The 27932-nt window shown below is 49.7% G+C and overlaps 1 protein-coding gene across 2 annotated transcripts in view; it reads left to right on the forward strand.

The window, feature by feature from the left end:
- The window catches only part of RasGAP1 (Ras GTPase activating protein 1), a 65599-nt gene extending 37845 nt beyond the window's left edge, over positions 1 to 27754 (forward strand). For both annotated transcript variants that reach the window (XM_037412460.2, XM_075891421.1), the window contains exons 18-20: positions 11078 to 11229; positions 12561 to 12753; positions 27440 to 27754. In XM_037412460.2, coding sequence (XP_037268357.2) covers positions 11078 to 11229; positions 12561 to 12753; positions 27440 to 27644 — 550 coding nt within the window. In that variant the 3' untranslated portion in view covers positions 27645 to 27754. The remainder of the gene's footprint in view (positions 1 to 11077; positions 11230 to 12560; positions 12754 to 27439) is intronic.
- Positions 27755 to 27932: the final 178 nt, after the last annotated feature.

The following is a 27932-nucleotide window of genomic DNA, read 5'->3' on the forward strand; positions in this document are numbered from 1 at the left end:
GGCCGTCCCACGCGATGCCGTGGTGCGGTCGTTCGCGAAGTGTGGACTCACACTTGACGACGACGTGCTGTGGGACTGCAGCAGCAATGACGGCAGCAGCACCAGCGAGGACGACTCCAGCGACGATGAATAATCCTCCGCAACCACGTGAATAAATTTCCCTTGTGTAAAATGCGCGCGTTCTTTTTTTTTTTTTTTTTTTGAGATGCGATTTTGGGGGGGGTCGTCTTACATTCGAGTCGTCTTACAATCGTGTAAATACGGTACTTGCAAAAACCAAATATATCAATTTTAAAAATGAATTTTTTTGTCACTTTTTGGTCCCAAAGACCAGCTGCCTCCTTAAGGGGAGACGCGAGTTGAAAGGTCGCGGTTTTCCGGAAAATTTACGCTTTTTTTTTTCGGTTGTATTGGCATCCTTGGCTTATAATCTTTTACTTTTGAAAATGTCAAGCTGAAATTCGCATGAGAAATGATCTAAATATGCTTTCAAGTGGGGAACAGTGACTTGAGAAATGCGCGAAAGTCGCCAAAAATGGCGTAGTGCGTTGTCCTGTCGCGAAAACGACGCGTTGGCCGCCATTTGCGATCGTGCACGCATGCTGAGAAGGCCTTCCCCTTCACAATCCACTAGTAGCCAGTTTCGTATCTTCTTGAAGAATAAACAAAAAACAAGAAAAACAACGCATATGTCACGCGTTTTGAATATCGCAACAAGCCGTGCGAGGAGGCCATTGGTTGGTGGTGCGCTCCGCCTCCTCCCCCTCCTATCTTTCCGGCAGAAGAGATAGCCGTTTCGGAAGTTTCAGACGTAGCAATCGAGTTGTCTGCAGTTTTGCATCATGACAAGCCTCAAGGAGCACAGTCTAGATAATCGAAAGTTCAGAACTCGCCCCAAGCATCGAGGGAAACGGAGTAGGACGCTTCCCAAAGCGACAGCGAATGCCGATGTCACCGCCAACCAACGCCCTGACACTCCGACTTCGGATAGGCCTAACACTGACACCAAACACCGCGGCGACAGTGTTTGTGGAATAGCCACTGCCTTGGATTTCGTCAGTAGGTGCTGCTACTGCCAACACGCTGCTTTGCGAAATCGATGCACTGATGGCCGTTGTGGCAGGTGCGCAATGCCCAACCTGCCGCGAACGGAAACTCGGCGTCCGAGAGGTAGCTGGAAAGCGCAAAGGGCTTTCGGCATTTCTCGAGCTGTGCTGTGAAAATACTCATTATCCTGAATCTACACTTTCATTCACGCACGTGTTGAGACGTACTACTTCGGCCAGGTACCAAGGCACGGGCACTCGTTTCGACAGCGGCAGCTCGCGTGATAGCTTTGCTGTAAATGCGAAAGCTGTTCTGGCAGCACGTGCTATAGGAGCAGGCTATGACCAACTTTCCCGATTCTGTGCGATTCTCGGTCTTGGCATTCAGTGCAAGCTGCTTTTTATTGTGCCCCAATTCGATGCAGAAAAATTTTTTTCCTAATAAGTGCCAGCTTTCCAAACTTTCAAACTTTTTCTCATTTTCATTTTTTTACAATTTCACGTTTTCCGGGCAGCCTTTTAGACACTTATACTTATTGTATAGTAATGAAACTTGGCACACATATTCTTCAACACATGCAGAATGCAAATATCTTCTTGAAATTTCAATGTCTACGAGAATTAGTTGAGAAAATATTTGGTCTTTATTTCAAGGGAAATTGAAAATAATTAGTCATTCAATGCAATTTTTTTTGTTCCAATATTTCAGTGACATATCTGGATAGATATTTGCACTTCACAATCTACCAAGAGTCAAAATAAGATCAGACACAATGCTTTAACTTTTAAGTACATAAAAGAGTACCCGCAAAACATGTAACTTTTTGCTATTGTGCACGGCATAACTCAATAACTTTAGCAGCTACACAAAAAAATGATTGCACATTTGAAATCTCTATGAATCTATATTAATAACAAAATTTTCAAGTCTTTATGACTAGAAATTAGAAAAGATTTCTTTCGAGGAGCATCTGACGTCTTTCTTATAGTGGGTAGCTCGACTGCAAAAAGACGAACTCTTAAGTGTGCGCATCCTCCTTATGCACTGCGAATCATCAGTTTTAAATACTCACGCTCTTCACGTTGGTTTGCACGCACTGTTTCAACGTCATCTTCGCTCTTGTCATCGTTTTCTTGTCACAACAAATACTGTATTTACTTGCGTAATGAATGCACTTGCATAATAAATGCACCCTCAACTTCAATCATGAAAATATGTATTTTTTTCCCCGCGTCATGAATGCAAATTTATTCGCTGCAGTCGTGCTAACCGAAACCTGGCGCCTCCTCACACGTTGGATTTCTTCCGTTTTTTTATTATTTTACCGACCCCCGTAGGCCACCTTGGCTCACTCCCCTTCTCGCCTGTTGCCACTTGCCTTATTATTATTTTTTAATCTGTGCGCGGTAGGTCCCCCGTCTCTTATATCTGTGCACCACAGCGGGGTTCATGAACGATGCGAGTGTAGAGACACTGCGACTGATAAGCCCACAGCGAGCGAAGGTCGCGAAACTGCATGCGCCAACCAACGGTGGCCTCCTGCGAATACCAAAAAGCTCAACCACGTGCATGCGGTTTTCGAACGACGACGACGAGATTTGCTGTCACAAATGGTCATTCGTCGCTATCGCTTTGGAGGTTTCTGAAAAACCAGAAAAAATTGCTTGTGGTCTAGAAAAGAGCGTGAGGATTTCAACAACATGGGAGCACCCCCGATTCTCGCTTTGCTTGTAGAAGAGAGGCTATGGCCGTATTTTGTCGTTAATCTTGTCATTGGTGGTTTGTTTTGATGCTTTGGAGGTAGCTTGCTGCAATGTTGGTTTCTTGCTACAATGTTAACGGTGGCATCACGGTCGTCATTCGAGGTTGCCGCGAAGTCGGCAAAGTACGCCGTAGCGCACGCTTTTGGGTGCCCCTCGAAATCACAGCAGATACCACTGTTGCGGTTAAACGATTGCGAGAACAGATAGACACAAAACGCTTTTATGGCGTGCGCTGGCGGCATGGGGACAGCTTGCAGAAGATAGCGCCATCAACCACAGAAGATGAGTGAAGAACAACAACAAAAAAAAAAACTGTTTCCAAACAGTGCCCCGCCGCGGTGGTCTAGTGGCTAAGGTACTCGGCTGCTGACCCGCAGGTCGCGGGTTCAAATCCCGGCTGCGGCGGCTGCATTTCCGATGGAGGCGGAAATGTCGAGGCCCGTGTGCTCAGATTTGGGTGCACGTTAAAGAACCCCAGGTGGTCAAAATTTCCAGAGCCCTCCACTACGGCGTCTCTCATAATCATATGGTGGTTTTGGGACGTGAAACCCCACAAATCAATCAATCATGTTTCCAAACAGTGTCCACGTATATCAATTGCGAAAGGCGAAGTGACCTTACGTTTTTTTTTTTGCATTACCGCATTTTTTGCTTCTCCCGAAAAAGTTTTCAGAGAATTTACCCTGCGTAATAAATACACACCCCAACTTTGCTCCGATCTCTCAAGAAAAAAAGTGTTTATTACGCAAGTAAATACGGTAAGTGGTCTACACTGTACTTGTTTTGGAGATCTTGTAATTTGTTGTTTGAAAATGTAGGCTTATATAGACCTCCCGAAAAGATTACATGGTTTGAATTTTTCCAGTTGGTAGGAAAACATACACAGACCAGCCAAACATGTGATCTACCGTATTTACTCGCATAATCCTCACACTTTTTTTTTTTTGCCAGAAAACCGATGCAAAGTTGGGGGGTGCGAGAATTACGCGGGGAAAACTTTCCACGAAAGCGCACAGAGCGAGAAAGAGAACGAAGTGGCCGCAAATCGGTATTCTCACACCAGCAACTAACAGCAAGCTTTAAGAAGTACTAATTAAAACTTACCTCAACAATAAAAGCAGACGTTTAACACAAGACAAGATTTATTTGAGACACAAAAAATGGAAGCAAATAGTTGAGAACTAAAATACCATACGCAAAGCTTGTGGACGTGCGGGCGTAGCGGTAGCGTTCGTCGCTCAACAGGAGCCCTCAAAAGGTAAGCGTAGGACGTCAGTATTGGGCTGATGGCTATTTAACAGAATCGTCCGCAGTTTCCTTCTAAGGAAATAAAGTTTTACCATCAATCCCAGTTTTAGGCACACGGCAGGCCCAACGTGTCTTGGCGGCTTGCAGCTGCCGTCACCAGTAGCGAACACAAAACTCGTAGACTCAGAGGGGCCTACCGGCGGCCCTGTTGCCATTGTTTAGTGCATGATCTATCACTTTCAACTTGAAAGCAGCCATGGCTTCAGTATCGCCTGATAACAGGACAAGATTACTGACACAACATACAAAACACGCCTCAACGCGCACAGGCCACTTCGGCGAGGCTTGGATTGGATTGAATCTCCGTGCAATAGTACGCTTGATGGTTAAGATATGGCGCCAGATGGCGCGTGCTATCATCATGAGTGGCTGGAACGAGCAGACGACATTATTGCGGCAGTTTTCAGGGGTGCGATAATTACTCGAGGAAAAAAGAAATCGTATTTTCGTTGGGCGATGTGGGGGGTGCGAGAATTATGCGAGAGCGAGGATTACACGAGTAAATACGGTATCATGTTTTGTATAGATTCTCTCATTATGATTATGTCCAGATTGGATAGGAAGTGGACATCAAACACTAGTGCCTTATTATCATTTTGTCTTTTGTAGGCTTGTGAAAATATTCGAACTAATATTGATGTATTCTAATTTGCTTCGACTTCAATTCACATTTTTGAAAATTGCGAGCTATACGAAAAGAAGGAATAGGTGCGGTATATTTAGTCTGCGTGTAGCCTCCCCTATGCAAAGGTGGTTTCGCTGCAGTAGAGGGGTGCTGTACCATGAATAGGCTGTGGTGTACACGCATCCCGAAGGAGTACGGCCACCAGCGTGGGTCCGGTTTTAGCGAGCCGCAGGGCAGGCCTTAACCGTCGCCTTGGCGAGAACACGATACTGCTCAAAGTCGCAACACTTTATTGTGGCAACACCAAACGCAGTACAGCCCGTTGCAAAAAGGCGCGGCGGGAAAGCAAATAGGCTTATCCACGCCACGGGCACAAAAGTACTACACAGGGTGCCACGAGCACGTCTCCGCGGTAAAGGTGATCCACGGAGACACCGGGACCAAGGCCCGGTTGCTCGAGCGAGGGCAAAGGCGCTCGCGTTGGCTTCGAAGGGAGACGGGTCGGCGTAGCGAGGCCACGCACTAGGACACCGTAGCGCCCTTTGGCTGTGCGTACGCAGCGGGGCAACAAAAGGTGAGCGTTCGCATCGGGCGCGAGGCGCTGTCAGCGAAGTCCGACGAGCCCCGAGCAACGGGAGTCGACGGACGGAAAAGATTGCGTGGCTCACCGTTTGCTGTCCCGGAGAGTACTGTCCGCCCGCTCCCGACGCAGCGCGCGAAAACCTCTCGGGAGTCCCCGCGCGATGCGCCACAGTCAACATCCGCTTCCGGGTGAGGGAGTTAAACGTCGCTCCGCTCTCGCACCACGGCTGACAGCAAAGGAGGGCAGACATGTCGGGACATGAGAATGGCAGAAAAGGCGGCAAAGCCCGCGCAAAGGCAACGGGTTAGCCTCAATTCCCACATCCCCCTCTCCTAAATTTGCCCTTTACCGGTCTGCAAAAGGCAGCCGGACGTCACCTATGCAGTTAAAATGACACTGCTATGAGCGACAGCTTACCTCAGTCCAGCCCTGCTACTGCTGCTAAAAAAAAATGATTACAAAGGAGAAACAAAACATAAATAACAAAATAAACACATGACACTACAAAGATAACTGCGGAAGGGAGCACAGAAAAGTGGGACTAGTGTTCGTGGTGCTGAAGCGGGATAGCGTCCACTGCGCGGAGGGGCGGAAGGGCGTGACAGTGTCCCCTGGGTGCGATGCCCGAGTGCGAGGTCAGAGGTACGGGAGGGGGCTCACTGATGGCTCGTTGCTGCTCTTGATAAGCCGCGAGTCCGGCGAAAGCCGCTTCGGTTGTTCGGAGGCCCCACATTTCTGGCTCGATGACGGAGCTGGACGTTGCGGGAAGCGGGGCCTCTCCAGTGGTCAGGGAGGCCGAACCAAAATTGGCTGCGAGGCGCCCTGGCGTTGGCCGGCAGCATATACCGTAATTACTCGAATCTAACGCGCACCTTTTTTCCGGTTAAGCGAGTTCATAAATTGCATGCGCGTTAGAATCGAGTACGAACAAAAAAATCACGGTCAATCTATTGCCATCGGCAAGTCTAAAATGGCCGCCCCCTACGTGCGTCGGCATGGCGCGTCCGCCATTTCTGCCTATGTGTTTCCCATGTGCGGCACCTCGTACGTGTGTTGAGGAGTTCGTCATCTAGTAGTGCATTAGCATCGACGGCGTGGAAGGGCCGACTCCAAAAACTCGAGTGCACCACGATGCCGCTTTTAAAAGAAAAGTCATCGCGTGTGCAGAGACGGACGGAAATCGGGCCGCATCGCGGTCGTTCGGAGTTCCCGAAACGTGCGTGCGGGACCGGCGGAAACAAAAGCAGAAGATTGTCGACAGGAAAGCTTCACTCAAAGGCTTCAGTGGACCACAGCAGTGTCGGTTTCCGCAAATTAAAGAGCTGCTCGGCGAGCATGTGCTTGAGCTGCGAGTGGCCCGTGACGACAGAACTGCTCCAAGTGCGGGCTATGCAATTAGTCTTAGAAAAAGGTCTAATGCGGAGCCAGTTTAAAGCAAGCAGGTGCTGGCTAACTAACTTTATGAAGAGGAAAGGCTTTTCCCTCCGAAGGGGAACATGCATATGCGAAAAGTTTTGCGGAGGAGTACGATGAAAAGCTTCACAGTTTTCAGAGGTTCGTCCTAAACTTGCGGCGCAACAACGGCTACCTGCTTGGGCAAATCAGGAATGCCGATCAAACGCCTCTTTACTTCGACATGCCTGGCACCACAACCGTCGAGAAGAAGGGGGCGAAGCAAGTTCGCGTGCTGACATCGGTCCACGGTAAAACTACAGTGACGGCAATGCTCTGTTACACGTCAGATGGGCAAAAGCTTCGCCCGTACCTTATATTTAAATGGAAGACGCTCCCGAAAGGAGTCGTTTTTTCGAGTGGTGTGATCGTGCGGGCCAGCGAGAAAAATGGGTGCGCGTTGCAATCGATGTCTTGCGTTTTTTTTTTTTTTTTTTCGCGGTGAAAATCAGGTGCGCGTTACAATCGAGGGCGCAGTAGAATCGAGTAAATACGGTAGCTGCTTTCAGCTGGCCTCGCGCAGGAGCCATGGTGGGAAAGGCAGCAGGGCTTCTTCGACGACGGCAGAGAGCAGAGCATAGCCAGACGGTCTGACGTCAGTGGGTCAATGCCCCCAGCACCTCCAGTGTCCGCGTCAATGGGGGGAAAGCCATGACGCACTCTTCGCGGGCTCGCACCGAAGCGTAACGCACCCACACACGCACGCACACACACCGCGACAGCTGCGCGAACGTAGGCGCAAAGCGTCCTTCGTCTCTCTTCCGGCCAGCACCGACACTCAAGGTCACACACAGCTCCCTTCGCGGTAGACGAAATGAACACGGGAAAAAAAAGTAAGAACAGAGCAAAATGACACTCAACATCTGGCAAAAAAAAAAAAACAAAATACAAATAACACTTAATATTAGACAAATGAAACAAAATACACATGAACACTTAAAAAAACACTGGCAGCAGACATGGCGGGGTCAACTTCTTTACGAGAAAAGGCCGTAAAGAAGCTAACCTGTACTGAGACTAGACAGTAAACTGAGGGCCTTCGGTTGCGGAGAAGTCCGCCGTCCGGCGCGAAATCACAAAGGTGACCGCTTCCTAAGATTATACCGGCTCGGGGTCCGAATGCGGTCCGCCGATCCTGGTGTGCCCCGTTGCTTGCGCGAAGTGCCGCAGGGCTCTGGTGCGAGCTCGTCAGACCGTGATACAAAGGGTTTCAGGTCTGCGATATGGGCACGGCTGAGTTTTGCCGTGTGGGGATCTTTCAGCAAGTATGCGAGTGGAGTGCAAGCCTTCTCCACTCGGTACGGACCAAGCCACTTAGGAGCGAGCGAGGTTGAGAACCCCTTACTGGCATCGCTAAGAGCGTGGTTGCGCTTCAGGACAAGATCGCCCACCTCAAAAACTAGGTCGCGATGCTTGCGGTCATATTGGGCCTTCTGCTGAGCCCTGGTCGACGCCAAACTTTGCCTTGCTTTCCAGAAAGCTCGACAAAGCCTGTCCCGAAGTGCCGACGCGTAAGCAGAGCAGTCTGCCGGCGCCTCCTCGTCCTCGAGCTGGCATTGAGTGACGCTGGTCACCGGATTTGCCAACTCCCTTCCAAAATTTAAGAAGGCGGGCGAGAAACCAGTTGAGCGACTCTCGGATGTTCGAATAGTGAACGCGAGCTCACTCAAATGGTCTGCCCAGTCCCTTTGACTTTCGGCAAAGGCCGCCAACATCGCTTTGAGCGTACGATTGACGTGCTCCTTCAAATTGGACTGAGGATGGTAGGGTGAAGTGGTGCAGTGATCAATTCCGAGGGAACGGCACGTGACACCAAACACCCGAGCGGTGAAATACGAAGCATTGTCAGTGATGAGCCTTTCCGGGAAGCCGAACCGGCAAAACACTTCCTGCAGCTTCTCAAGCACCGCTCGCGCTGTCACCTTTCGAAGTGGGAAAAGTTCCACCCATTTCGAAAAGTGATCAACGACTACCATCAGGTGAATGAACCCCTGCTTACTTCTGGGAAATGGTCCTATTAGATCGCAGGTGGCCACTTGTCACGGACGCTCACTGAGAATCGGTTTGATCAGACCGGGCGGTTTGCCACCCCTTGATTTCACCGTTTGACAGACGCGGCAAGATGGCAATAGCGAAAAATGTCTCGCTTCATGCCGGGCCAGGTCACAACGCGGCTCAGTTTTGCAAAAACTTTCGAGCCACTCAGGTGACCGGCCATGGGTTCGTCGTGAGAGGATCGCAACAGTGCGGCTTTCAGACTTTTGGGCATAACCACCTTAAACGGGTCTATGGACTCGTCGTCAGTGGCTATATACTTCAGCAGGAGCCCGTCATGGTCCAGCAAATATGAATCCGCCGGGGACTCAGCGACACACGCTGGTTTGAGCCCCCTATTCGCCCCCGCTGCAGGGCAAGCAGCGTCACGGCGCTCCGTCTCGTCGAGACAGTCGTTATCGGCGCCCGCTGCAGGACAAGCAGCGTCACGGCGCTCCATCTCTCTTAGACCGTCGCACATTTCGCGACAAAACGGGTCACTTTGCTGGGCCTTCAGAAGCTCTTCTCTGCAGAAAGCGATGCCCATTCTCCCAAAATGGGGGAGTCTGGTATCGCGCCCACTCAGGACCGCAGCAACAACCGCTTGAGTCGGCGTTACGGGTTCGCTCTCGGCCTCGTGGCCTTGGGAAAGCTCCCCCGCTCAGCCGCTTCGCGGTGCGCCGCTTATCTGGTTAGCAGCCAAGGTTTGTCCGCCTGGGGACTCACCCTTCTCGCCGAATGGCAGCGAAGCTGTTGTTTCGCCCCCGACGCTTGCATGTGCTAAGGCTTTGCTAGCTGCTGTCGCACCGGGATCAAGGTCCTCGGTCGACAATGGGGCATGAGATAGCGTGTCAGCTACCACGTAGGAGTGTATTCACCACAAAAAGGGGTGACGACACAGGCGAGCGCCGAAGGGCGCCCGTCGATAGAGGCGGTGGCCTCTTTGTGCAACGCGGCATGCCACGAAGCAGACTTGTTGCGACGAGCCCGAATCGCGCAGGCGAACTGACTCGCTAAGAGCAGTCAAAAGCTAGAGCTTTTGATACCGCGTGGGCGCCAGTGTGGTGTACACGTATCCCGAAGGAGTACGGTCACCAGCGTGGGTCCGGTCTTAGCGAGCCGCAGGGCACGCGTTAACCGTCGCCGTGGCGAGAACACGATACTGCTCAAAGTCGCAACACTTTATTGTGGCAACACCAAACGCAGTACAGCTCGTTGCAAAGGCGCGGCGGGAAAGCAAATAGGCTTATCCACGCCACGGGCACAAAAGTACTACACAGGGTGCCACGAGCACGTCTCCGCGGTAAAGGTGATCCACGGAGACACCGGGACTAAGGCCCGGTTGCTCGAGCGAGGGCAAAGGCGCTCGCGTTGGCTTCGAAGGGAGACGGGTCGGCGTAGCGAGGCCACGAACTAGGACACCGTACCGCCCTTCGGCCGTGCGTACACAGCGGGGCAACAAAAGGTGAGCGTTCGCATCGGGCGCGAGGCGCCGTCAGCGAAGTCCGGCGAGCCCCGAGCAACAGGAGTCGACGGACGGAAAAGATTGCGTGGCTCACCATTTGCTGTCCTAAAGAGTACTGTCCGCCCGCTCCCGACGCAGCGCGCAAAAACCTCTCGGGAGTCCCCGCGCGCGGCGCCACAGTCAACATCCGCTTCCGGGTGAGGGAGTTAAACGTCACTCCGCTCTCCCACCACGGCTGACAGCAAAGGAGGGCAGACATGTCGGGACATGAGAAGGGCAGAAAAGGCGGCAAAGCCCGCGCTAAGGCAACGGGCTAGCCTCAATTCCCTCAAGACTTTTCCAGAAGAAATGCGCACTACTGCGAAGCCCCACTTCTATGTTAAGATCTACATAATATTTTCACATCAATTCACCGTCCTTCATTTAAGCTTAAAAGCTTGCAATGCTGGCTTATATACTCCAAGTACAGTAAATTTAAAGCCTGAGAGATTTTCCAGGTCACTATCGAAAGTCAGATTCTGCCAATATTCAAAGTTGCTACCACTTACGTTTGAACCAAAAACAATGACATTAGCAGATGCATTAGAATTAAAAAAAAATACTGTGCAGGTCAGTCCAGTCATGACAAATATGGTCACTTTTGTTTTTAAAACGTGATATATACTATTCGAATTCGATTTGAAATTACTCAAACAATATCACTATTTACTTCAAATATTGCTTCAAACCTAAAATTTACTATTCCCACAAGCCTAGTCATTTGCATCCCAACTCAAAGCGTCAATTATGGTCTATTACAGCTGCAAGGAAGAAAGTGAAACAGCTCCTGGATGCTCTCCCGTGACCTCGTATAATCTCGCGGACATCAAGGTGACCATCGACACAGACCGGGAGATGCAGCGGGTCCATTCTATCTTCCTCAAACAGATGCACATCATTGAGAGGCTTATAGGTGAGCATCCAACTGCATGCCATTTTTATACTTAGTGGGCTGAAAGGCGAGGGCTAAGATGTGGCAGGGTGAACCTTTGAGGAATGTGCCAACACCGGCTGACGGAAAAGCACAGAGGTGTGTAAAATAGTGTATCAATGTCAGTGTTCAGGAGTTAGCACTTTCAAGGTGGCAAACATTTCTCATTGAACATTTCTCATTGAACATTTCACATTGAACATTTCTCAACTTTAAAGCAGCTACAAAGCTGCTTTCTAGTTGAAAGTGATAGATTACGCACTAAACAACGGCAACAGGGCCACCAGTAGGCACTTCGGGGTCTACGAGTTTTGTGTTTGCTACTGGTGACGGCAGCTGAAAGCCACCAAGACGTATTGGGACTGCCGTGTGTCTAAAACTGGGATTGATGGTAAAACCTGCGGACGATTCTGTTAAATAGCCATCAGCCCAGTACTGACGTCCTACGCTTACCTTCTGAGTGCTCCTGTTGAGCGACAAACACTACCGCTATGCCCGCAACTCCCACAAGCTTTGAGATGGTATTCTAATTCTCGACTATTCGCTTGCGCTTTTTGTGTCTCAAATAAATTTTGTCTTGTGTTAAACGTCTGTTTTTATTGTCGAGGGAAGTTTTAATTAGTACTTGTGAAAGCTTGCTGTTAGTTGCTGGTGTTAGAATCCCAATTTGCGGCCACTTTGTTTCTTTTTTCGCTCTGTCATGGAAAGCTTTCCCTGCGTAATTCTCGCACTCCCCAACTTTGCATCGGTTTTCCGCCAAAAAAAAGTGCGAGGGTAAATTATGCGAGTAAATATGATACTGTCAGCTGCCACATTTCGAACGTGCTTGAAATTTTGAATGTTTTTGTGGCATTGCCACAAGCCCCATAATGTCGGTGCATTAGAACCTCTGGAATTGGTCGTCCTCTCTGAAAAGTGTGAAGTAAATTTGTAATAGTGCTGTGTCAAATGTACACTGATGTGTATAGCTGAAGATGATTATTGTCATAGCATTGTCGGTGATGAAGCATACTGGCATGTTTATCGGTGGCTGCCATTTCATATTCATTCAGCCCTTCGTGGCATCTGCAAGTTTGCGGATGCAGTCAACCGTTATGCGGCAAGGTGTTTTCATAGTATGTCCTAACTGGAAAGTGCAGGATGAGTCACAACATCTGTGGTCAGCAAATACTTTTAGATTTATCAGACCGGGCCAGAGATTCCTTGCTATTACATTGTAACCATTGGCATGCTTGAAGTGGGTACATTTCACGAAGTTTTATTGTATTAATTTCAGATGTTCTGAATAGCCATGTCCTTTGCATTTCTTGCAGAAACATGCCAGCAGCAATTGCAAAGCACTGCCATGCCAGGTGTCGAGTTCAGGCTTCCGCCTGGGTTTGTGCTTGAGGACCCAGCCAGCCTCTATACCACATTGTGTTCTATCAAGACCTTTGTGGAAAACATGGAGGTCAAGCATGAACGACATCGGCACCATCTGTACCGACAGACCCAGTATGGCTCCAAGTAAGTGCCAATGAACATATATTTGCCAGTAAATGCAACAGCGTTCCATCACGTTTGCATGTAATCATCTCAGTGACCTACAGCTACACTGATGTTAAATGGTCACCTTTGGTCACGATTGTGTGTGATCTCAATTGAATTTCACGATCCTGATTGGCTCCTTCAAACCAAGCTTCAGAAGGGAGCCAGTCACTGGTGAGAGATTAGATGCCGCTTGGGGTTAATTATGATCAGCAGAACATCGTGTGACACCAGCATTAGGAGCATGCGTGACAACGAGCATGCAATCACATCCAAAGCAGATAGAAAATGTAAGCTGAAGAAATACAGTAAAATTTCGTTAATTCAAACTCGGTTATCTTGAAATCCAGTTAAATTTTTTGCGGTCCCATGTTTTGCAATGCAAGTGCGAACAGGTAATTTGATGTGGCAGTCAGCCACAGCCCGGTTAATTTGAAAGCATCAAGTGCCATGCAATGATTCCTGATGCCAATTTCATTGCAAATACATGGAAACAGCGGCTCTTGGTAACCACAAAGCAATACACGGTGGCAATACTAATGTGTGACTGGTGAAACATCCCAGCCTTGCTGCCGCCAGTGAAGAAAAAAGGAAAGCAAAAAAAAAAAAAGGTGGTCTTGTTTTTAGCAAAAATGTGTGCTTGCGGAAAAAGGAGACGTGCTTTGCTGCAATACAGTGGTGATATGAGGGAAGCATGTCGCATGTTTCTTGCCACGTCAGCACATTATGATTTACCCATTCTTTTTGGGGTTATAAAGCAGTTAATAAAGGACAGTCTGACTGACATTGCAATGTATGCGGACCTCTGATTGGTGATCGCTCCAGCAGTTTTGCACTTGTACTGCTAACGGAGTTCTTGTCTGCAACACCCACTTAACTCAGTTTGAAAACTTAGCGATAATGTTTTCCAGCCAAACACATTGCTAATTCCATCAAACTGGTGATTTTCAGTTTTTATTTTACTAGAAAATGTGGATGAATGGTTGTAACATGACCGCTGCGAGGAGCAGTTGACATGATGCCTATGTGCTATCACTATGTTGCAGTGAAGCACGTCTTTTTTTCAGAGGCATACATTTTAGCAGACACCCCCCCCACCCCTCTTTTTTTTTAATTTGCGCTGGCAGCAGTGAGGCATACCGTCCGTCTGATTTGCAGTGGAATTCGGAACAGGTGTTGCCGAAAAACACGCCCATTGGAACCGCAAACTAGCCGACGCAGTAAAATAACCCACGTCTCATTACTTTCTATAATTCAAAACTCCTTACATCCCACTTTTTGCACATTACGTTATTTTGAAAACCCACTGAATTCAAAGATTTTTCACAGTCCCAGTGTCTTTAAATTAAAAAAGTATTACTGTACAAATGATCTGAAATGATCTGCATCCTAAAAAAAAAAAGTAACAGTTGCAAGTGTATAAAGTTTGTGGGGGTCTCGATATGACAAGTGCAGCGCTCTTGGAGTGAACGGACACAGCAGACACGGTTGGAACAAACCAAAACTACTCGCATTTTTATTTACTACTTTTAGAACGACGATATCGTCAGCCGAGTTATTATAACTCATCAATTGTGGTCAACAAACTAGAACAGCCTTACACAAAGTTACACAACACTCAACAGCATGACAAACACAAGGACACACACAGGGCAGCTTCGCCAACGCTTGACTTATTACGAGGGTCTCGGCGCGCAACCAGCGGTGCAGTGCACCGGGGAACCACCGCTAGAGACAAGCGTTCGCGCCAACTGCCACCTGCTAAAAAATACCCGCTTCTCTCTCGTGTGCCGCCACTCAGGCTTCCCGCTAAGTGTCACTGCGGGCGCTACACGCTAATCATGATGATAATAGCGGTGACAAACACTCACAAGCACAACGCCAGCTACCGCTCGATAGTTATCACCCCTGAATGCGGCTTATGTGCGAGATACAAGCGCCATGAGGCGCAAACAACTTCACAGGAAGTGTCAGCACCCTAATACCCGTGCCACACGGGTAGAGAAAATGGCATTTACCTCCTAATGCCTTCAGATTGAAGGTCATTCGCGCGGTGCCACACAGATGAATGAAATGGCATTCACCCAAGTGCCATTCGTCACCTAATGCCATCGCCAGAACTCATTCGATTGAGAAATGCGTACTCTCGACGGCACAGCTGATGAAGTAATTGTATAAAACGACATTTGATTCGACTGGAAGAAAACTTTTTGCATAATTTATTTACACTAATAACTTAAACAACTGCTTAAAAACTTCTCTTTAGCTGGTAGGCGCTGTAAAATAAATGCGCCACGCACCATTTTATTTTTACGCTGCGGATCTACTAGCCTTGGCTTATGTTGCCACATGGTCAATTGCAACGTCATGAAACAAAGTAACGAACGAAATCTAATGGCAGCATAATATGCTTATTCATACTTTTAATTATTATTGTATATGTATGAAGCTTGTAAACGCTTGTTTATTTTTTTATTGCTACTCACCCGATGCTCACGAGAAAAATGCTGCGATCGACATCATCAAGTGAAATGTCATTCGCTTTGGACGTGTAGCAGCGCCGCCGAAAAAAAAAAATGGCATTCGGGAACTGAGTGCCTTCGCTACCGAATGCCATTTTCTATGTCCGTGTGGCACGGATATCAGATTCTTTCAACCTTAATTCAAACCTTATCCCCAAAAAACAGCAGCATGCAAGAAAACAGCTACACAAGCTCTAACAAAAGATGACAACGCATGTCCCTAAAGATGGTTTGGGCACTAGGACACCGCCGCCGGTCGACACTGCTGCACTGTTCGGCTCGACGCCTTCACCTCAGTACCACACTGCTGTCGGCGCGTGGAACCGTCACTCGCGCCGACACCTCTTCTGGTTGCGACCAGCACTCATGAGGGAGCCGGACTGCAGGCAGTTGCGCAGGTCCCAGGCACGTCCATCGCCCAACCTCAAGGCCACATTCCTGGCCAGTAGTGCTGACGATGTGCAGAACACAGCCAGTCGCGGGTTACATCACTCCTGCTGTGTACATTTCGAAACACTCGACAGAACAATGCAGTAGGGCAAAGGGTAGGGAGCTTCAAGCTCCTCGCCCACGTGATACGATGGTCAGTACTGCTAGCTAATACATCGGCGGCAACCGAGATGCTCATCAAAATAAAACAAAAATCACTTTTCATAACTCGTGCATCGCTAGATAATAAAAAGTGAGGGAAGCAGAGTGCAACACCTCAACGCCACGATCCACCTAGTAGTGCCATGTGCGACTGGCGGCTGCCCAGAGTCTTATACCTAATGAGTCGCTTAACAACTGGCATCCACCCAGCACCCAGCTTAAGCGCAGGAGAGGCAGCCCTACTTGCTCGCTGCACACAGCAGCGCACCGAGCGATCAGCGTCCACCATCCCGGACAGTGTCACGATGCCCTGGCGTCGAGCCGCAAGGCAAGACAGCAACGACGCCCCTCTCCCTGAGCCCAAAGAGATAAAATAAGCTATTTACAGAAAATCGGACCACCCACGAGGCTTCCGTACTCACTCGCTTTGGGCTTGGCCTACAATCCACGTGCTGTAAGCTTTGCTCACCCCAAGGTGTAAACCGCATGGCTCTCGCTCGTAACAACTCAACAATATTCTGAAAGGCAAACCAACAACAAGACCCTCTTGCGAGAACAAAAAAACTAAATACTCTACGTGCCGACAAGTTCACACACATCAAAAAACCGATCTCCTCGCTCCTCAACAAAGCACACCACCCCACTAGCAATAGTAGTCCCCCTAGGCACCCTAGGCCTACCGTATTTACTCGATTCTACCGCGTCCTCGATTGTAACGTGCACCTGGTTTCCACGACTCAAAAAAAAAAGTAAGACATCGATTGCGATGTGCACTCATTTTTCTCGTTCGCCTGCACGATCACACCACTCGGGAAAACGACTCCTTTCAGGAGCGTCTTCCGTTTAAATGTGAGGTACGGGGGAAGCTTGTGCCTATCTGACGTGCAACAGAGCATTGCCGTCACTCTAGTTTTACCGTGGCCCGATGTCGGCACGCGAACTTGCTTCGCCCCCTTCTTCTCGACGGTTGTGGTCCCAGGCATGTCGAAGTAAAGAGGCGTCTGATCGGCATTCCCGATTTGCCCAAGCAGGTAGCCGTTGTTGTGCCGCAAGTTTAGGACGAACCTCTGAAAACTGTGAAGCTTTTCTTCGTACTCCTCCGGCAACTTTTGGCATATGTCTATTCGCCTTCGGAGGGAAAAGCCTTTCCTCTTCATAAAGTTAGTTAACCAGCTCCTGCTCGCTTTAAACTGGCTCCGCATTAGCCCTTTTTCTAAGGCTAACTGCATAGCCTGCACTTGGAGCAGTTCTGTCGTCACGGGCCGCTCACTGCTCAATCACATACTCGCCGAGCAGCTGTTCAATTTGCGGAAACCGACCCTGCTGTGGTCCACTGAAGCCTTTGTGTGAATCTTTGCTGTCGACAATATTCTGCTTTTGTTTCCGCGATGCGGCCCGATTTTCGTTCGTTTCGGCACACACGATGACTTTTCTTTTAAAAGCGGCATCGTGGTGCACTCGTCGAGTTTTTGGAGTCGGCTTTTCTATTCCGTTGATGCTAATGCACTACAAGATGACGAACTCCTCAACACACGTACAAAGTGCCGCACGTGGGAAACACATAGGCAGAAATGGCCGACGCACGTAGGGGGCGGCCATTTTGGAAATGCCAATGGCAATAAAATGACCGTATTTTTTTTTTTTCGTACTCGATTCTAACGCGCAGGAGATTTATGAACTCGCTTAACCGGAAAGAAGGTGCGCGTTAGATTCGAGTAATTACGGTACCCCTCCTTGGCTCAAACAAAAGCTTGTACCGAACTGCGACCATTCTTATCCGATGCTCCAAGAGCTCCACGTTGGCTAGCCAGTGTGGGGTCTGAAGTGGAGAGCACCACGCTCTTGGAGTGAACGGACACAGTAGACAAGCGTGCAATGAGGCACAAAGAACTTTACACGGGGTGTCAGCACCACCACAAGTTAAACTTGTCTTTATAAAGAACCTCCATACAATGAATGCCTCAATAGGGCAGCTAGTCATGTTCTGTATTACAGTTAAAGCTGCCTTTATAAAGGACCTCCATACAATGAATGCCTCAATATTACAAAGTTTTTCTATTCCCTTTATAGAAGCACGTGTACTTGCAACCCCTATGTAACAGGACAGCGGGAGACACCCTTGATAAACGAATTTTCAATGCTGACAACTTGGGAATTTCGCCCCGAATTTTGTCACTTTGGCCCGACCATGCACCATCTGCGTTTGCCCCGCCGCCACCGAAGTGCGCAGCGGCGGCATGCACTGTGCACTTCAAGCCCCGGCGATTGGGAGGCGAGAGCGAGTGCTCGTTAGCATGCATGAGTCGGGATGGTGCCCCTTGAGGCATTGTTCATGCCATGGGAGTATGCACATACAGTCTAGCCCACATATAACGGCCTCACTTAAAACGAACTTTCGCTTAAAACAAACAATATCCGCATGACCGTGAAAATATACATTTGAAAAGGGGTTTATTGACGTGTATTGCGATGGTGACCCTAGGACGAAAACACGATCGGGACAGTGCAACGGTCAAGCAGATGCCGGCGACGATCAGCACGAGGCGAGCGAGCGAAGCCCAGGACCCAGTACCCAAGCTGTGGCGATGTTGCTTGCCAACGATGCGTTTTCTTCTTCAAAAGTTTCCCCCGCCGAAAAAGAGCCATCCTGGCGACCTAAGAGTCGGGAGGCAGAGGGCTATAATATGGCTTAAGGCGGGCGGCGTGGACGATGTCACGTCCACGCCGGCGCATGTAGTCAGATGGGTAAAGTGGCTCAATGAGAAAATTCACCGGCGAGGTTTGCTCCAAAACGCGGTAAGGACCCTCGTACTTCGGGACGAGTTTTGAGGAAAGGCCGGGGGTTTGGTAAGGAACAGCCAGCCATACAAATGATCCCGGGGAATAGCTGTGGCTTCGTGAAGAGCCGGCGTTGTTTTCTTTCTGGCGCTGCTGTTCTTGTGAAGTAAAGGTGTGTGCGAGTTCACGGCACTCTTCCGCTTTTCGGGCAGCTTCGGACACAGATGGGCATTCGGATGCGTCAGGACGGTAAGGAAGGAAAGTGTCGATGGTGTGGGATGGTTCGCGTCCATAAAGGAGAAAGAAATGTGAAAATCCAGTGGTGGACTGTGCCGCGATGTCGTATGTGAACGTGATGAATGAAAGAATGCGATCCCAGTTAGTATGATCAGATGTCATATATTGCGAGCATATCGCCGAGTGTGCGGTTAAATCTCTCCGTGAGCCCATTAGTCTGCGGATGGTATGCCGTGGTCTTGCGATGAACAACATGGCATTCAGAAAGCAGAGCTGTGACGACTTTTGATGAAGGCTCGACCTCGGTCACTTAGTAGTTCTCGAGGAGCACCATGTCGTAGTATGAATCGATGGAGGACGAAGGACGCGACGTCCTGCGCAGTGGCACTTGGAAGGGCGGCGGTCTCAGCGTAGCGTGTTAAATGGTCCACATTGACTATGATCCACCGATTTTCAAACCTTATCAGACAACATCAGATTTTCATCTGATGTTGTCGGTAGAGGGCCATAGAGATCAATTACGATTCGATCGAAAGGTTTGGCAGGGCACAGAAGCAGTTGAAGCGCACGGGACGAGTGAAAAGGCGGTGATTTGCGGCGTTGGCAGTCAGGGCAGCCCACAATGAATTTTCAAACAAAATTATACATTCCGCGCCATAGAAGCGACGGCGAATGCGTTCGTAAGTTTTGAAAACTCCAGCATGGCCACATTGGGGATCGTCATGAAAGGTGGTCCATATTTGTGATCGCAAGCTGCGGGGACAACCAAGAGCCACTTACCACCTTCAGGGGCGTAGTTGCGTCGGTGTATCAGCCGATGACGAATGGCGAAATGAGCAGCTTGACGTCGGAGAGATCGTGATACCGCAGTGGTTGACGATCCAGAGAGACAGTCAAAAAAGGAAGCGATCCATGGGTCCTTGTGTTGTTCACTGGCAAATGAGTCAAGAACGAGAGATGCGACGGATTTGGTACCAGTGGTTCCACAGGCCGAGCCGGGAGGTAAAGGCGAACGGGACAGGGCGTTGGCATCAGAATGCTTGCGTCCGCTGCGATAGATCACGCGAATGTCGTACTCCTGGATTTGCAGTGCCCACCGAGCTAGGCGGCCAGAAGGATCTTTCATTGTGGCGAGCCAACAAAGTGCATGGTGGTCCGTTACCAGGTCGAATGGGCGACCGTACAAATAAGGGCAGAACTTGCAAAGCGCCCACACTAGCGCTAAGCACTCTTTTTCAGTGACGCTGTAATTGGCCTCAGCTTTATTGAGCGTGCGACTCGCATAAGCGACGACGTATTCGGAGTAGCCCGGCTTGCGCTGGGCGAGGACAGCGCCAAGACCAACCCCGCTAGCATCTGTGTGAACTTCCGTTGCAGCTGTTGGGTCGAAATGCCGTAGAATGGGAGGAGATGTTAGCAGACTACGGAGCGTGGCAAACACGACGTCGCAGTCAGGAGACCAGGATGAAAGGTCTGCGTCATTGCGTAGGAGGTTGGTCAGTGGTGACATAATCGACGCAAAATTTCGAACGAAGCGCCGGAAGTACGAGCATAGTCCGATGAAACTGCGTAATTCTTTCAGTGTAGTAGGTTTCGTGAACTCGGCGACTGCTCGCAGTTTTGCAGGGTCGGGTAGAACACCATGCTTGGACACGATGTGCCCTAAGATGGACAGCTCTCGCACGGCGAAGCGGCACTTTTTCAGGTTCGGTTGGAGCCCAGTGTTGGTTAAACATGTCAGAACCAGTTGGAGCCGAAGCAGATGTGTAGGAAAATCGGGAGAGAAAACGACAATGTCGTCGAGGTAGCATAGACACACAGACCACTTCAGTCCACGCAGTGTGTTGTCCATGAGTCGTTCAAACGTGGCAGGGGCATTACAAAGCCCAAAAGGCATTACGTTAAATTCATACAGGCCATCTGATGTAATGAACGCAGTTTTCTGGCGATCAGCTTCTGCCATAGGAACCTGCCAGTATCCGGATCGTAAGTCTAAGGAGGAGAAGAATTCGGCTCCTTGGAGGCTGTCAAGGGCATCGTCAATGCGCGGTAATGGATAGACGTCTTTCCGCGTCACCTTGTTTAATCGCCGGTAGTCGACGCGAAATCAAATCGATCCATCCTTCTTTCGAACTAGAACGACAGGAGATGCCCAAGAACTGTGCGATGGTTGAATAACGCGGCGACGTAGCATCTCTTCGACCTGGTCGTTGATGACGTGTCGTTCTGCAGCAGAGACTCGGTACGGTTTTTGACGCAATGGCTGGTGCGAACCGGTGTCAATGTAGTGGTGCACTGCGGAAGTATGACCCAATTGCAGATGAGAAACGTCGAATGAATTCGCGAAGTGCTGGAGGAGATTAAGAAGCTCGGCGCGTTCCTGAGCACTTAAGGTGTCGGCGATGGAACTCGAGAAGGTGTCACTCGACAAGCATTCCAGTGGGGAAAGGGCATGAAGTTCGGTCGAGGCGCTACTGCACGATTCGTCTGGCATGTTAAGGAGTAAATAAGAATCAAGGTAATCCACTCGACCGAGACATTCGCTGGCAAGTAGCGTAAGCGGTGCAGAAAGGGGGTTGTGGACGAAAATATTGCTTCGGCCAGCATTGACGTCAAGTGTAGCGAAAGGCAAAGAAACGGCTGTGCGGCTCATAAAAATGTCTGAAGGTGTAAACATTACCGTAGCATCGCTATGGTCATCGCAGCAAACAGGGACAACGGCAAGAGAGGCTGGCGGAATTTCAGTGTCCTCACGCACGACAAGTTTTGGCGACCGCTCAAGGGTTTCGTGCAAAGGTTCATCACACAGGTGCGAAAATTGAATTTCAGCGCGTGCGCAATCGATGATGGCATGATGATGTGACAGAAAGTCCCACCCGAGGATAACTTCATGCGAGCACACCGAAAGGACGATGAACTCGACAACGTACATAGAGCCTTGGATGAATATGCGGGCCGTACAGGTGCCAAGAGGTCGAACTGGTTGTGCGCTAGCCGTACGAAGCGATAGTCCAGAGAGCGGCGAGGTCACTTTGCATAGGGAGCGGCAGAGCTGGGCGGCTATAACAGAAACAGCAGCACCTGTGTCGACGAGGGCAAAGGTAGAAACAGCATCGATAGATATGGCGACGGCGTTAGCAGGTGAAGTATGTGCATGGGCTGTGGGTCATACGGTAACGGCCGACTAGCGTTGTGGAGTGGTTGGAAGCGATGGCGACAATATCGTGCCACGTGTCCTGGAGTACCGCAGGCGTAGCAGATCGGTCAATTGTCAGGAGTGCGCCAGGAATTGCTGACTCGCGGTGTGGCCGAAAAAGGGGCGGAGTGGGGAGCAACTGAAGACATGGGTGGCAAATGCTGCTGGCGGGGTCTGCTGCGTACCACCTGGGCATGTGTAAGAGGCGCGGCCACGGGCTGCGTAGCCGGCGCATGGGCAACAGGCATGGCCACAGGCTGCTGGTGGGCAGCGACGGGAACAGCCTGAGCTACTTCTTTGGCAATAACGTCGCGGAGTGGTGAGGGCAGACGAGAGGACGGCGGCTGCGGCGTGAAGGGAATCAACGACAGTTGCCGAGCTACTTCTTCACGCACGAAGTCTTCAATCTCTTGCAGGGTTGGTGAGTGGTCGGGAACGGAAGTGAGACTGGAGAGCGAGTCGGCGTGTGAGGAAAATGGCCGAGTCAGGGCGCGCTGCTTGCTCAACTCGTCGAAACTTTGACACAAAGTGACAAGTTCCGCAACGGTGGCAGGATTACGGGCCAGGAGCATCTGAAATGCGCCATCATTTATCCCTTTGAGGATGTGTTGAATCTTCTCCGACTCGGGGATGGTGGTGTTCACACGGTTGCAAAGACCAATAATGTCTTCGATGTAGCTGGTGAAAGATTCCGTTGGCTTCTGTGCGCGAGTCCGCAAGCGTTGTTCGGCTCTGGTCGTGTGGACAGCGGGTCGTCCAAAAACGTCAGCAAACGTTTTGAAGATGGACCACGTCGTAATGTCGTTTTTGTGGTTGTTATACCACATTTCGGCCACGTCAGCGAGGTAAAAGATGACGTTAGTCAACTTGTCCGCGTCGTCCCACTTGTTGTTTGCGCTCACCAGTTCGTAGTTGGTGAACCAGTCTTCCACGTCGGTCTCATCAGCTCCGCTAAAGAGCTTCGGCTCTCGCAAGCGAAGAACGCCGGGGTTGCTGGAGGATGGAGTGGAAGAGCCAGGTTGCGCATTGTTGGTGGCCTTGATGGGAGGTAGCGTTCGGTTGTGCAGCTCCAGGTTTAGGCGACAGCGAATGGCAGCACCCAGGTTCAAGCGACGGGGAATGTCAGCACCCTCCACCAATTGAAAAGAGGTTTATTGGCGTGTATTGCGACGGTGACCCTACGACGAAAACACGATCGGGACAGTGCAATGGTCAAGCAGATGCCGGCGAAGATCAGCACGAGGCGAGCGAGCGAAGCCCAGGACCCAGTACCCAAGCGGTGGTGATGTTGCTTGCCAACGATGCGTTTTCTTCTTCACGCATTGGTTAAATGGCACAGAATCGCACTTACAACGAACGTCTCCAAGCGCCGCTGATCGGTTACAGCGAACGGAGTCAGTGGCCTGCCGAATTCCCGGCAAACCAATTTGGACCACCGATCAGGCATCGGGGAGGTGCGCATACGTTCTTATTGTTAAACACCGACCCTGCCTCCGCGCCCCTCTAGTTGCCGCTCTCCCCGACCGCTTTTTGTTACGCACCCCTCCGTTCTTTGTCCCCCCGCTACTCTGAGCACCCCGCATCGCCAGATGAGGCCTGCGTTTTCACACTGCCACCGATCTTTTGAAAGACCGGTCGGCCATCTACCCTGTTTTTGATCGCTGGTACTGTCGTTGGCGTCGCCGGTCTGGAGTGACCAGACCATTTGCTAACATCGTCGGCCGCCGACTGTATCCGATAGTCTGCGTCTAGTGCACGTGCGTACGCTACCCACTGACTCTGATAATTTGCGATTTGTTTCGTGTTTAGGACTTGTTCTTGCTCACTTCGCACTCAACTCGACATCCTTTCTGCGCGCGTGCAGAAGTGCAAAAACGGCTGTTAATTTGCGCGAAACGAATCGCAAAGTATCGAAGTTCGTGAGGCCACGCAAACCCGCCGGCGCAACAAAACAATTTTTTGACCACAGCCGCCAATTCCTCGAACACCGCCGCTTGCACCGACCCAGGCGGCCATGCTTTGACTTCTGCGCGCGCAGGCACTCTTCCCAAGTTTTTCTACGTGCGAGTTTCGCGGACCTCTCAAGCAAGCTACCCAACTTGCCTCCTTCCCTTGTGTTTTGGTTTTCAAGGTCACCCTTCCGCCGCATCCTGCTCTCTTTATTGCAACTCCTCGCCCTTCTCTCGCAAGTCTGCTCACCTCTCTTTATCACAACCCCTTCGCCCGTCTCCACTGCTCAGCGACGCCCGCCACGCTGGCTCGAATCAGTTTCGTTTTCTGACTGGAAACGGGCCCAGAGCTGTTCCATGCGTTCTGGCATGTGTATTGCGTGTGCGCGTCTTGCTCGCTCTTGGTGTGCGTCTGTGCTCATGATGGCCGACGAAAGGACTAGCACGCTTTTTCGTGCCGCTCAACAAAACGTCGAAAGTGTGACCGCTTTGCTTAAGCGTAATCCGTGCGTTAGGTGCCGCGTTGCGGAGCGCTTGCTCATAGCTGTTGACTACCTGGCAGCCAACTTGCCGCTTCGGGCGTCCCGGTATTCAGCTGTGGATATGGTGAATGTTTCGTGGGCGGCGGTGACGGCTATATTGCGCGCGAAACTGTTTTCGCGAGGCCGACTTTGTCGACGTCGGGCCCGATGCCGAGCCTGAAGCTTCCGAACAGGACCACTGCGGCGACGATTTGTGGCAATGCGTCGTCGACTCCAACCTGGGAGAGGGGGTGGGACATCTGTTGCGATGGTTTAATTACGGCCGATGATGATACCGACACTGCGGAACTGTGTATGGATTAGGGCACTGTGAATGAAGTACATGGCGAGAGCGATTTGGAAGAATCGGATTGCGAGAACGACGAAACTTTGGAGCCAGTGTCTCATGCAGCTTATGCGATGGGCCTCTGCAAACGAGCACCCTGCCGTTTTAAATGAATTCGAGACCACCCTTATCGCTTCTGCTCTTCGAAACACGTGCATCACGGACTTTTTGGAGCAAAAAAAGTGTGTTTTCACTCTAAACTTTTTTTAAAAGCTGTGTTTCATTTACTACAAACTTCCGGATACAGCGAACGAATGCCGCGTCGCGCTCAGGTCATTATAAGCGGGCTCGACTGTATATGCTTTCTCCGCCTTTCTTACGAAAAACAAAGAACGATGACTCTTGCATTGGCAGAACTGTTCTTCAGTTGCTACAGAAGTCCTTGAACTGCACTTCGTCAAAGTGAAACGAAATGATGGCAAAAAAAAAATCTTGCATTGTGTTTTTACGTTTCGAGTTCACGTTGCACATGCAAATCGCTTTCCCAAATAGTATTTTGGGTTATCCATGTCACTTGTTTTCCACTTTCGATGCCATGCACGCATAGGTAGTCCCAATGACGTTCAGCTTTGCCCCTGCCCCCCCCCCCCCCCCTTCTATTTCAATACTAAATTGTTTTATGCTAGAGTCCAGCACGGGTCCACTGACATAATTTCGTCATGGAAATAATGTTGAAAAATATACTAAGAGATTGCAAAGAAAAAAAAACCAGAAGGCAGGCATTCATTGCGCGGCGCTATCTTCTACGCCATGGAGCGCACATTGTCTAAAATGCTAACGGCCAGCCATTTATATACAGTAGACTCTCAGTAAACTGAGCCTGAAGGGACCGGGCAAATAAGTTCCTTTTAACACGAGTTTCGTTTACCTAGAGGTGAACATGGCTGCAAAATACAAGCTCGAAACGAAGCATTGCAGAGGCAGTAGTTCCATTTAACCAATAGTTATGTTTAACAGATTTCCATTTACTGAGAGTCTACTATACAACCATACACCGTTTGGCATTCGTCAGAGCTTTGAAACTTTAACTAACGCGTTTTCATTATCAGTGGTGAGTTGGCGTGGGGGGCTCGCGTTGGGTGCGCTCTAAAGGTTGTCGTCTCCACAAAGCGCCATCTCCACTCCTGTGCGCATGCTTATCAAACTCGTAATTCAGGAGAAGATGAAGGTCACTTCACACAATGCATGGCCGCACTTACAAAAGGACTGCGCTGCTGACACACGGTGCAGGAAGAATTTAGACAGTTGTTAGCGCTTGTCTTGTGTGTTCATTTCGTGCGTCTTTCTTTCTGTTTGAACAGCGCGCTTTAAGTGTCGCGCTGTGACAGTTGTTAGTCCGCACGCGCCCTATGTATGCTAATTTCGTGCGTGCTTTCTGCTTGCCGTGTGCGCTGCAAGTTTCAAGCTGCTTGTTGTTCTTAACGCGACTTTGCAATCTGTTGCCGTTTTTTGAAACAATGCACATTAAATGCTCAACTACCCCTTAAAGGCACGTTTTATTTTTTTGTTATACCGACGCTCATATAGGAGGATCAACCACGTTTTTTTCTTATACTGGCATTCGTGTCAGCACTAAAGGAAATTAGGCACTGGTAAAAACTGTTGGAGGCCGCCGGGACAACGATGCATCTTCAGAGGTTGACTGGTCGTGCACTTTGTCGTCTTGCTTCCCACCGTGGGTTCGCTAGGCAATGGACTTCGCTATAAGCTCTAACAACATGCCGGCGCATTGCTGGCACCACTCTCGGAAGCCACGGTGAAGTGATGATGGAGCAGCATTGTATTGATGTCTTACGAATGTTCAATAAAGGAAAAAGAAAAAAAAATTCAGTTTTACAGCTTGAGCGAAGCAATGAATACGATAGCAAGAAATGGTAGTGTTATATGAATTAACGCTGACAGCTCTTTTGGTTTCCATATCGCGTAACTGTACAATATGCTAATGGAAGAAAATATGGCCACTCCTGGAGAAATGCTTTTTTTTCTCAGTCTCCTTGTGTTGAAAGGGTGTTGAAAGCATAGCATATAGAAGGGCATACGAGCCGTATACTGATGCTTGCCGAGATAGCGCGCATACCAGCGATCGCAATGGCGTTCTTAGAATCAAAGTTCACAGTTGCTGCTTCCCGAAGTAACATTTAGCCACCTATTGCGCTTTCTAAACACTCAGTGTTTGGCACAGCAACAATGATCGACATGAGTGTACCAAAGCTGAGAAAAACTTGTCAGGAGGCTGTAGTTACAAAAAAAAAATCAAACAGAAAATAGCTAAAAACAAAAATTTCATCAGTGCTAATATAAAATGGTGCTACAGCTAAAGAAGTGTTCTAGGATGCATGAAAATTGACAAGGTTATGCATCGCCAAAATTCAAAATCAATGTTTCTGAAAAATGCTTTTCTTTTTTGCAGTTGTTAGTTCCAAAAAAGCGCCTTCTCCTATTGCACTGATTGAGCGGTACTCTTTTAAAGTGTCCTTTTCAATGAGTGCAGCAAATTGAACTGTGCGATTCTCATGTCATTGCAGGCAAGCACCCATAGGGGACGACAACTACTTGCTCATGTTTGCGCGACAGCAACAGCAGAGGACCGCCTCTGTGCCCAGTGCCTCGTCGCTGGCACGACCCCTTATGAGTGATCTCAACATTCCTGTACCATCCATCCCCGCACCAGCGCTGCCTTCCTCGGGAAATGCCAACGGAAGCCTGGTCAGCCACATGGACGTGCCTTAGCCCGTGCCACATCTGCTCTCATTCTTCCGAAGTCACACAGCTTCTCTGCCCCTTCCAGTGCACACTGCCGATCCCGTTGCTATGAGGGAACGGGATCTGCCTGGTGCAAAGCCCGAGGAGCTTCGGTAGATGTGCCAACTTCCCAATGCCTTCTCTAACGGTGGTCCCCTGTGTGCACCTCCTTTGCATTAGCCAAATGTGAGCACACAGGCCCAAGTTTCAGCCACAGTTCGGAGTAGCAAGCCACGTTCCTCCTAGTCGGTCACCTGAGGTTCTTCTCATTCGCTC

This window comes from Rhipicephalus microplus, chromosome 1, assembly GCF_043290135.1.
Source record: "Rhipicephalus microplus isolate Deutch F79 chromosome 1, USDA_Rmic, whole genome shotgun sequence".
NCBI classification, from domain to species: Eukaryota; Metazoa; Arthropoda; class Arachnida; order Ixodida; family Ixodidae; genus Rhipicephalus; species Rhipicephalus microplus.